This window comes from Solanum verrucosum, unplaced genomic scaffold, assembly GCF_900185275.1.
Source record: "Solanum verrucosum unplaced genomic scaffold, falcon-dt-bn FXZP01000214.1, whole genome shotgun sequence".
In the NCBI taxonomy this organism is placed as follows: domain Eukaryota; kingdom Viridiplantae; phylum Streptophyta; class Magnoliopsida; order Solanales; family Solanaceae; genus Solanum; species Solanum verrucosum.
In genome coordinates, this window is record NW_026020059.1 from 2,135,654 (window position 1) to 2,147,754 (window position 12,101).

General features: G+C 33.8%; 1 protein-coding gene across 1 annotated transcript; it reads right to left on the bottom strand.

Moving 5' to 3' along the window:
• Positions 1-283: 283 nt before the first annotated feature.
• LOC125823252 (ribulose bisphosphate carboxylase small subunit, chloroplastic 3-like) lies at positions 284-2,873 on the bottom strand. Its single transcript, XM_049502650.1, has 3 exons — positions 2,676-2,873; positions 1,426-1,557; positions 284-655 (listed from the first exon to the last, which is right to left on the bottom strand). The coding sequence occupies exons 1-3, from the start codon at positions 2,823-2,825 to the stop codon at positions 428-430; spliced, it is 510 nt and encodes a 169-aa protein (XP_049358607.1). The 5' UTR covers positions 2,826-2,873; the 3' UTR covers positions 284-427.
• Between the last annotated feature and the right edge of the window lie 9,228 nt (positions 2,874-12,101).

Consider the following 12,101-nt stretch of genomic DNA (forward strand, 5'->3'; position numbering starts at 1 on the left):
ATTGGTATATCCTACTATTTGTTTAATATTGTTGTCGTTTTGGGGGTTTGTCCATCCAGTCTCCAGAACTAGCGTTCCTTATCAAAGAGGTCATTTTTACTCCTAGGGAAACTTTATTATTCAGCGTTCCTTTCTGAAGTAACATATTCCCCTTTTAAACAAATTTAATACAGAACCAAACACCATTATGGAAATCTTGAAACATTTATTTCCCTTCAACAGCTATTACCATTTACTGCCTTGTTGTAAATAGCATTTAGCCATTCCATTGTTTTTCAAAACTAAGAAAGACGATTTCAACCATAAACCTTTAGGTCCTGAGTTAAAAATCTTGCGTCGTTCACCCTCTTAAGGCTAGAGCTTAGTTGTTTTTGGAACAAACAGAAAGACCATTACAAAAGTTGACTGAGACGACAGGTAGCAAATTTTATGCTGCAGGTTTCTGGATGAGGAAGGCCATGCACTGCGCCTGCTTAACATTGTCAAATGCCAAGCAACGAATAAAAGCATTTGGGTAAGCTTTCTTGCATTCTTGGATTTCATTGAGAACCTGAGAAGAGTCATTGCAGCTAAACATGGGCAACTTCCAGAGTGTCCAATACCTCCCATCATAGTATCCTGGCATGTTGCCATTTTCCCTATGTACATATCCCACCTACAAAACACACAAAGCAAACACTAGTCAGTCACTATATAAAGTGTTAAGAGTTTTAAGTTTTTAATACTGATGGGGTAAGTTCACGCTATCAGTTGACCTAAACAGTTACATTGGAAGTAGGAATAGTGCAACAATCCATAATATAATGAGTGAGATTATAATCTCAAAAAACACTTGTGAAAAATCTAGTTGACAAGTTAGCCTTATTCACCAACAGATATTCAAGCGTATTTCTCACATTATTGGCGTGTGAACCACACAATTATTGGACATTTTAGGTCCCCCCACGTTCATCGTTCAAGAGACAGGCAGGACGTATACTCGATTTTGGGAGCACCACTTATGTCATATTTTTAGTGTGTAAAAAATTTCAAGTCTACCCACATTGGGATAACTTCAAACATCTGTCTGAAGTTCAGGCACATACATTTGAAGTCTAACCATTTTTAATTGAATTTCAATCATATGTGGTTGAATTCAATTATTTTTGTTTGATACAAAGCCTAACTTCAAGCATAACATGTCTGAAGTTGTTTTGAAGTTAGTAGACAAACAAATTATTTTTAACAAGGGATACATGTTAAATATCATAGCAAGTCAAGACTCGAGAACATCCATGTTAAGAAGATGCAAGTTGCGAGAATGAAGAATGAAGATGTTGAGATGGATGTATAGGCGTACTAGAAGTGATAGGATCAGGAACGAGGATAGGATATTCGGAACAATGTGAGAATGACTTCACTATAAGACATACCACTGATATATACCTGGTCAAATTCAAGGCAAGGAATCCAACCCTTTTTGATCATGTAATCAACCTCTTTTGCAATGGACTCCTCTGATTGAGGTGGAAGATATGACAGTGTCTCAAACTTCTTATTGTCAATAGGATTCCAAGTCTGTTCATTCCATACAACCAAAAATAGTTAAAATAACAAGAATGAAATATCCAAAAACAAATAATTTTACTTAAAACTGTAATTTAGTACTTACAACATAATGAGATTCCACATAATAATAACATACTCCGTGTTTAGTCTCACAAGTGAGATATGGGGAAGATAGTGTGTACATAGCCTTACCCCTATCTTATAAAGGTAAATAGATTGGTTTCGATAGGCCCTCGGTTCAAGTAAAATCAACAAGGCAAGTACAGTAACAAGATTCCATTTTCAAATGATCAAGAACAATTAAAGTCCTCTATCAATCAAAGTAAATATTAAAAAAAAACACACAATCTTTTTAGTATTGTCTATATCCTGTTTAAACTCTTGAGTAAAACAAAGAGGAACTTTGTGGGGTTAATTGAACAGTGATATCAGAAAAGTGAATAGAAAGGATGTTATAGCTCGAGAATGATAAACTAATTTTATGTACTCTCTCAAGTGACTTAAAAGTAATTAGTAATTATGGTGAACTCTACATATAAAAGTACCTCCTTTTTTATTATTATTTTAAAGTGATTATTTTAAAAAAATTGAGGTGTTTGATTAAACTTTTAAGAAAAAATAAGTGTTTTTCGAATAATAATATTTTTAAAAGCCGAAAAAAGTAACTTTTTTTCCTAAAAAAAAAATACTTTTCGAACTTTGACCAAACATTAGTGTCATAATATTGCAAAAGTGCTCTTCCTGCTGATTAGCGAAAGACAAATCGCTACTCTCTAAAAAATATTTTTTTCAAAAAGACATTTGACTAAAATTATTTTTCAAAATAAGCAAATTTTAAAAGTTTGCAAACAAATTACAACCATTTTGGTAATCAAGAATAAATGGTACTCCAAGTAACTTATAACACCAGATTTATTTGAATTCAATACTTTTGATGCAAAACATAAATTTATACTAATAAATAGGAATAGACATGAATTCATAACTTTAAAGATCAAATAATATAAATGCTAAAAATTGTTAGAACTCATAAAATTTAAAATAAATTTGCTAAATGCATGTACCTTAGGAAATTGAAACCACCCCAAATAAGTTTGCTATAATTTGTATGAAGAAAATTAATTTACCTTCATGCAGTAAGTTTTAGAGCCATTGGAGATAGTTTTTCGACTCCAAGTGATTGTATCCTTAGCAGCAGGAAAAAGGTTGGAGCTATTTGATTTTAAACCAACATAAGTTGATCCAGCAATTGGAGTTACAAAACTTGAGACAGACATGTTTGCTCTTCAGTATCAAATACTTTAGTTATGACAATTAGCTATCTAGTCTAGTCTAGTATATATAAAGGGAGAAGTGATGCTTTTTGTTTGTTTCCAACCTGATGTCTGATACTCACTTTGGAGTCCGACTAAATTTGAATTCGCACCAGAAAGTTCCACATTAGGGGTAAAACAGTTCTCTAACAAAAGACAACTATGTATCTAAGAGGACTCAAACTTGAGACCTCTTAATTAAGGAGGAAGGAATACTTATCACTCGATCAAAAACTTTTTTGGTAGAAGTGATGCTTTTATTATATGTATATAAGTGTATTTTTGTTGGTATTGTGGAAGTTGTTACATAAGAGGACAAAGGAGAGTGAGGTACTAGGGGTATGCATGTAGTGTTGGGTGGTAGACGGTATTTACGAGGATGGGAGTTCTGTTAGGCATCATAATGCATTGGTTTCATCACCATTCTGTTGTAATTTTATTTATCATACACATCCCCTTGTGTTTGCTTTTATTATAATGATCTCCCCTCTACTTTATTTTGATATTTTTATAACACTTCTTTTAATTTATTGATCATAAATGTAAAAAAAAAAACTACTATTACTTGACAAATAGTCAAAAGTGTCCCCCCCCCCCCCTCCCCCCTAAAAAGTGGTTTTTATATATAAAAAAAAGTGAGGTGTTTGATCAATTTTCGAGAAAAAAACAAGTGTTGGAAATAACATAAGCTTCTTTCAAAAACTAAGGAAATAGCTTTCTTCCAAAAATATTTTTTTGAAAATTATTTTTGAAAAAAATAAACTTGAAAGTACTTTTTAGAAACTAGGCCAAGAACACTTTAAAAAAAACTAAAATCAAAATCATTATCAACAATAATATCATACTCGGTGAATTCCACAAGTGGAATTTTGAGAGGGTAGAATGTACACGGACATTGCCACTACCTCGTGGAGGTAAAGAGGTTGTTTTCAAAAGATCTTCGGCTCAAGTGCAGTAAATTCAGATACAAAGAAGAAGGAGAGAGTGAAGAAATATAACAAGTAATAAGAAAAAGTCTATTAGAAGAGAGCAACAACAACAGTAAAATAGTGCGATAATCAAAACACAATAAACAACATAATAGGATAGATTATTGAAAATGATGAATATCAAAATAAGAATTGCAGTAATACAAGTAGTACAATGGAAAACATCAATCACCCTAAATAAGACAATACTACACTACCTACTAACCTTCTACATGATACGTGTCATCCACACACTTCTATCTAAGATCATGTCATCAGTAACTTGATGTTGCGTCATATCATGTCTTATAAGCTCTCCCCAATACTTTTTTGGCCTACCTAGGTCTCTCATCATACTCTCTATAACCAACATCTTGCACCTCTTCAAGGGTGCATCAACACATCTTCTCTTCACAAGTCCAAACCATCTTAGTCTCGTTTCTCTCATCTTGTCCACCACAAAGGTCACTCCCACCTTATTTTGTATATCCTCGTGATTTCTTATCTTATCGCTCCTAGTATGATCTGATATTCACCTTAGCATCCTTAGCTGCGCAACATGCATCTTCTGAACATGAGAGTTTTTGATCGGTCAACACTCTGCCCCAAACAACAATGTCGGTCAACCACCACACTCTACAGAACTTACATTTGAATTTTTGTGGTACCTTTTTATTACACAGGACTCCAGAAGCAAGTCTTCACTTCACCCACGCTGCACCAATATGATGTGCGAAATATCCTCATCGGTGTCCCCACTCCATTGGATTATAACTCAAGGTACTTGAATTTCTCTCCTGGGGATATTTTGTGTGTCAAGTCTCACTTCCACGCCTATTTCATGCATCACATCCCTAAATTTACACTCCACACACTCTGTCTTGGTCCTGTTCAACATTTACCCTTTAGTCTCCAAAGTTTGTCTCCACACCTCTAATTTATCATTAAATCCATTACGTGTCTCATCAATCAGTATTATATCATCCATAATCCGCAAATAACATACACCGAGGCACCTCATCTTGAATGTCTCACATCAATTCATCCATTATCAAGGCAAATAGAAACAAATTAAGAGTTGATCCCTGATGTAATTATATCTCTACCAAGAAGTACTTTGAGTCTCCTCCCATTATTTTTACCCCCGTTTTAGCTCCTTGTACATGTTCTTTATCTCTCTAATATAATACCACCAATACACCTCTTACCTTCAAGAATCGCCACAAGACTTCCCTCAGAACCTTATCATAGATCTTCTCAAGGTCGATAAACACCATATGCAAGTCTCTCTTTATTTTCCTATACTTTTCCATCAGTCTCCTCACAAGATGGATGGATTATATGGTTGATTTCCCTTACATGAATCCAAACTAATTCTTGAAAAATACACACCCCTCATCACCCTCATCTTTATCACTCTCTCTCTCAAACTTTCATAGTGTGACTTAACAACTTAATACTCATATACTTAGTAATTTTGGATATCACCCTTGTTTTTGTACAATGAAATCATTGTACTCCACCTTCATTCCTCGAGCATCTTAGCCGTTTTAAAAATGACCAAGTTAGTCAACCACTCCAAACCTACTTTATTCGTGCTCTTCCAATACTCTATCGAGATCTCATGTGGTCATATCGTCTTTCCCCTACTCATCCTACTAATAGTATGCTTCACCTCCGCAACATTAATATGTGATACCGAAAATTTTGATGTCTCTTTGAGTGTTCCAACTCACCTAGAATAATGTCTTTGCCCGTTCTTCTTTCAATAGTTTGTGAAAATACACTTTCCATCTTTGTGTAATGAGGATCTCCTCTGTCAACACCTCATCTTCTTCATCTTTGAGGTACTTCACTTGATCCAAGTCTAGGGCCTTCCTCTCTTTCGCATTCACAAGCTTGTACAATTCTTTTTATCTCCGCCCGTATCCCTTATTTTAATATATAGTAATTTTTCAAAAGTAACTATCTTAGCTGTTGTAACCGCTAACTTAGCCTCCATCCTTGCCGCCTTATAAATTTTCTTATTCACTCGCTTCTCATCTTCGATCGTGCAGTTCACCTACTTTGCATACACAACCTTCCTTACTTTCACTTTGTCCTGAACTTCTTCATTTCACCACCAATTCCGTCGGCTTCCACCAAAGTTATCCTTCGATATCCCTAACACCTCTCTAGCTACTTTCTTAATGCAACTAATTGTCTTATCCCACATGTTTTTTTTTTGCATCTCCACTACTCCTCCAGGCTTCCATCGCAATTATTTTTTCTCTGATTACACGGGATAGGGCAGGTGTCAATGCATCTCATTTAGTTCTAGATCAAACATATAAATTCTTCTTCCACCTTCCTCACTTAATATCTAAGTTCATTACCAAAAAATATTATCAACTAGTGGATAAATAAATAAATCAAACAAAGGTCTTTCAAAAAAACAAACAAAAGAAAAACAGAAGCTATAATTTGGAGAACAACTCCAATATTGCAACAGAAAGAAAATAAAGATAACAAAGAAAAATGTAAAAGCTAAAAATATTTGCAGGAGAATCAATTGCCTTGGTTTGACATCATTGGTTTATTCATCAAAGCTCTTATAAGGTGTTATGAAATAAGAAAAACTACTGAATATTCTTCGGCCAAAGTGATACAATCCTGCAAACTTTATTTTCAACTTCCTAACACTTGACAACAATCTTAAATTATTTCAGTTTAAAATCCACATGAGATTATAATAACTCAAATATTAGTGAAGGGTTAATTGATAACTTTAATTCAAAATAAATTAATAAATAATAATAATAATAATAAGTGCTAGAGAATCCTTTTGTCTAAGACGTATAGTAATTATGGCTCAATAAGGAACCAATAATATGATAATATTAGTAGATATAATGAGAAGATAATGAATATTATTATTGTTATAAAATCATTCACTATTTGAATATTTAATACCTATTTCTCAACCCCTATTGCTACCGTTCATAATACTCAAGCGGAGAATGTTACTATTGACAATGTTTTAGTTGTTCAGAAATTTGCTGATCTGTGTTGTTAGAAGATTTATTCGGGCTATTGAGTTCAATTTTGATTTAGTGTCAGGGATTCAACCCAACCTATCTGTATTCCTCCATATATATCGTATGCCCCAACTTAGTTGAGAGAACAACTCTGAAAGTAACTAACCTGATAAGGGGTTTATCAATCCCAGTGTAATAACCTGTGTTATTTCTAAAAAAGAAAGATGGCACGATGAGAATGTGCATTAACTACATGTAGTTAACAATCAAGAATAATTATCTCATAGTGATAACTTATATGGGGTGTTATTTACTTTTTCAAAATTGACTTGAGATCAGGTTACCATCAGCTGAGAACAAAGACCAAATATATCTCTAAGACAACATATTGAATTTTTGGCGATGTCTAGTGCGCCTGCATCACTTATGAACAGAATATTCAAGCTAAGTGACCATTTTGTGATTGTGTTCTTTTATGACATTTGGGTTTACTCGTAAAGCAGAACATGAGAATTGTGCTACAGACACTTAGAGAAGGAAAATTGTATGTCAAGTTCTGAGTTCTTGTTGGACACATTTTCATTTTTGGGTGTCACGAGACGGAATTCAAGTTGATATAAACAGACGTACGTTTGAGAATGGCCTCAACCTAGCACTTGTATTGAGATACTTCTTGGGAATAATTAGATATTACAGAAGGTAGGTTTGTGGAGGATTTATCAGATATATAGATGCTCCATTGACACATTTAACTGATCAGAAAGGTGTGCTTTTCAGTGGTCAGATCGATGTGAAGAAGGTTTTCAGAAATTAAGACTTCAATTCTGATTTTGACCTTACCTACGACGGAGGGTGGTTTCACCATTTCTTCATGTGATGCCCTCGAGTCGTATTGGGTTATATCTTCATGCAAAATGATAAAGTCATGGCTATGCTTCTCGATAACTAACAACTAAAGATTCATGATGAAAAGAATTTTTTGTCTCATGACTTGAAAATCACATTTGCACTCAAAATTTTGTATCACTATCTTTATGGTAACTCATGTGAAATCTATATATATTGATCATAAGAGTCTGCAATACACATTCAAGTAAAGAGATTTAAATATGATGCAACGACAATGGTTAAAGCTACTTAAATATTATGATCTTACTATCGTACATCATCCAAGAAAGGCGAATGTGGTGACTAAAGCTTTGAGTAACAAGTATATGGTAGCTTGGCCTGATTCGCTACTGAAAAATGACATATATGGTTATTGATATTCAGGATTTAGCCAATCAGGAAGTTCGAATTGAACATACATCGCCTGGTGGCAAGGTACTTATAGATACGATGGTTCAATCTTAATTCCTAAGTTGGACAAGTTAAAACTTGCCAATATGACGATTTCCATCTTGCTAAACTACGAGATTAAGTATAGAATGGAGATGTTAAGTCATTCTCTACTCCTCATCTCCTTGCCTTTACTTTTGTCATGTTTGTCATGCCTAAAGTCTCTCAAAGCTTTGGCATGTACAATGGCTTCATCAATAGTACTAACATGTCGGTGTTCCAACTCTTTCTTGGCCTAATTTTGTAGCTCGTTCATGAAGTGAAATAGTATTCCTTCATTTTTGTGAGGTTGGGAATCTCAAGTGTGAGAGTGGTAAGCTCATTCATGTATGTTATTCATCTGCTTCAACTCATGGAACTTGTGTTTTACCTTATAAATGACGTTATTGGGAAATAAAGCCCTCTTAAACTCGTCTCAAAATTTCTCTCATGTGCTGATAGTGCAAAGTCCCTTCTCCATCTTTGACTCCTTTCGGTTTCACCATAGCATGACCATCTCCGAGAGGTACAACACGACGGTGTTGATCTTTGTTGCACTTGAAATAATTCTCTAAATGTCAAAAAAAAATAAAAAATCTCTACCTCTTGTGCTTCACGGATGCCTTTGAACATTAGTGGTTTGCCTCAACCTCAGCCTATTTATCTATGTCGGATGTCGCAGACCTTCCAACATCAAGCTCCCTCCTGAGCGCCTCTATCTTGACCTTCATGATCTCAATCGTGTTGAATGTTTCAATGAACCTACATGGTTTCCTGCATCTCCAATTCTGCATATTTGAGCCCCTCCAACTCTTTTTGAATGGTTGTCATTCTCCTCAAGGGTGAAGTCTTCAAGAGTATGTCGTCACCCTCATTCAATTTTTTTTCCAAAAATCTTCATGACCTGCCTTTCCATGTCAACCTTGTGATGAAGTGATCCATTGTATTCTAGGTGTAATGTCTATGTGCAGCTCCTCCGGTTCATCATCAATCGCCTCAGTTGGCGAAGGTGAGTATGATATCAGTGTTTCGCTTGGTTTAGGGTCGAACAACAGTTCTTCATTCCTCTTATGATTCTTCACCCCTTCTGGTAATTCTCCCCAGCATCTTGTCTAACATCGGCAGTGCTTGCAGCATTAATGTCTCCCTCGTTTGTCATTCCTCTAATATTAAATTTTGGTTTGATATTACGTTGTCATGGACATTCACTCACAAATATTTCACGATCTTGCAAGCTCAAGTAAACCTTTTTAACACTAGATCACTAAGGGAACATTATATTGAAGAAAAACATGATAGAATTGTCAATGAAGCTCTTATATTGCTCAAGAATTAGAAGATTTGTTAATGACTTACAAATGAATGACTGACCCTCTTATTTATACATCTTAATAAGGGCTAATATGCAAATACAAATTGGATACAAGTCCCTCATATTTATAACATAAGTGTCTATTCTAAAATTATCTACACAATTAGAGTGTTCCAAGGACCTTTCATGCAAATTCATGAAATTTTAAATCTTTTCAAGAAAACCTCCATGTCTCTAGCATGTTCTCTCGTGTGCTAGTTTTCTTGTACATATGTGTTCCCCTGCCTGCATGGTTAAAAATAGCCTAAATGGTGCGTAAGTGACATGATAATATGGTGGGTCATCACACTAGGAAAGTAATGACATCGTCACATTCAGTTTCATCGAGTATTCTTAAATTTATTGGTTAGGGAAAGAATTACTAATCAACAATAATGAAAAAAGAAAATAGTAATATAGAATTTCCAATCAAACAACGATCGAGTATGGTGTCTCAATCCAACAATTAGAATTTAGGGTAATTTTTAAAAGTTAGTTAAGCGCTAAAAACAAATTAGCCATATAATATAGCAGTAGGGGTAGATTTGACCTGATAGCATAACAAAAGGTAAATGTAAATAATATCTAAATTATAGGAGTAAATTGACCTTTTCCTCGGTATTAAAATGTTCATTTGAAAATTATTTCAATTGAAACAGTGATTTCTACTAATTTTAACTATCACAAAACAAAAATCAAGTGAAGTTCATGGTGTAACGACTTTTACCTTATTTATTTCATTAAATTAATACGTCTGAATCTGAATGCATATCTGAATATTAAGATGTGCATTAAAATTTAGACGTTTGAATTTGAGTATTAAGATATTGTATTAAAATTCGAATACTCAATAGTTAGGAGCTAAGACGGTTTGTTTTCTCAACATTTGAATGTATAAAATTGTCTTTTTTAAAAAAGGGAAAAGACATAAATTCACCCTTGAACTTGTCTCGAAAAGTCAGTTACACGCTAAACTATCATGACGACCTATTACACACTTTTACTATTTAAAAATGAATTTTTTTACCCCCTAAAATTGACGTGGCAAAAAAGAAAAAAAAAAGAAAAAAAGAAAAACGCGTTTGATCATTTTTCATCAAACGCCTCTTCTTCTTCTTCTTCTTCTTCTTCTTCTTTTTCATCATTTTTTCATACCCAATTTTCATCCACCCCACTATACCTCCACCAAAATCCTCTCCCCCACCCCCCATCATATCTTATTTTAATGCTTATTCGATTTCACCGTTTTCATTATATTTGAATTTTCTCTTCGGCTTTGTTGATTGTTGATAAAATTGATGATTAAGTTAAAAAATAATAATATAATGATGGATTTATTGGCGTGGGGTGACAAAGAAGCGGGAATTGAAGGTGGTGGAGAAGAAAAAATTGATATTGACAATGGTGGTAGTGATATTTGGTGGTGGGTTTGTACCTTTTGATGGTGATGATGTAATTTTGGTGATGAATTTGTTTATGGGTGTCAATTTTATTGTGGATCTTTCTAATTTTTATGGGGGATAATGGTGATAGTATGATTTCGATTGTGGATTTGATCGTAGGTGGTGAAATTTATGGTGACTATTTTGATTTTCATGGTGAAATATATAGATTTGGTAGTAATAAGGCGGCAATGGTAGTGGTTTCATGGTGGTGTTCATTGAAGAAGAAACAATTGAATGATATGGAGAATTTTAGTCAAAATTTGACATGGCATATGATATGGCAGTGACATGGAATTGATGTGGCGCAAGTGTGATACACCTCCCATTGTGAGAGTGGTGCTACACGTCTTAGGGGGTAAAAAAATTCACTATTTAGTAGCAGAAGTATGTAATAGGTCACCATATTAGTTTAAGCGTGCAACTGACTTTTCGAGAAAAGTTCGAGGGTGAATTTATGTCTTTTCCCTTTAAAAAATAATAAATTGACATAATATTAAATCAAAAAATTATATGGCAATTGGTGATGGTAATTATTAGGAATGATGATTGTATGCGTCTGTTTGGGATGGTGTTGATTGATAATGACGGTTATATATAGTATTTTATGGTATAGTAGTTGATAGTAGTGATTAATAGTAGTGGATGGTGGTGATAGTTGATAATTAGTAGTAGAATGATATTTATAGCTAATGGATATGTGAAATATGATGATTGTTAGTGATATACAATGTTGATTAATAGTGGTAATTATGGATACTGATTAGTAAATGTAATAATGATTGGTGGTGATATTACAAATAAAAATAATAATTAATGATGATGACAATTGATTTTGGTAAATAGACATCTTAATGTTACGAAAATCATAAATAGACGTCTTAATGATATGAAGACTTTGTTATAAATCTTCATTATTCAAACTCATTAAGTGGTTATAAAATAAGAAAAATGATCTGGAAGATTAAAGTTGAGACCTTAAAAACAAACAAACGTAATGACTGAAAAATGCATAATTAAAACAAAGACTTCCATTAAGTGCAAACAAATGAAGTCAAATGTCTCAACGAATTCGAAATTGAAACATTTTTTGTATTTATCTCAACAAAATATCGTTCCAACCCGAGTAGAGATATACTCTTAAA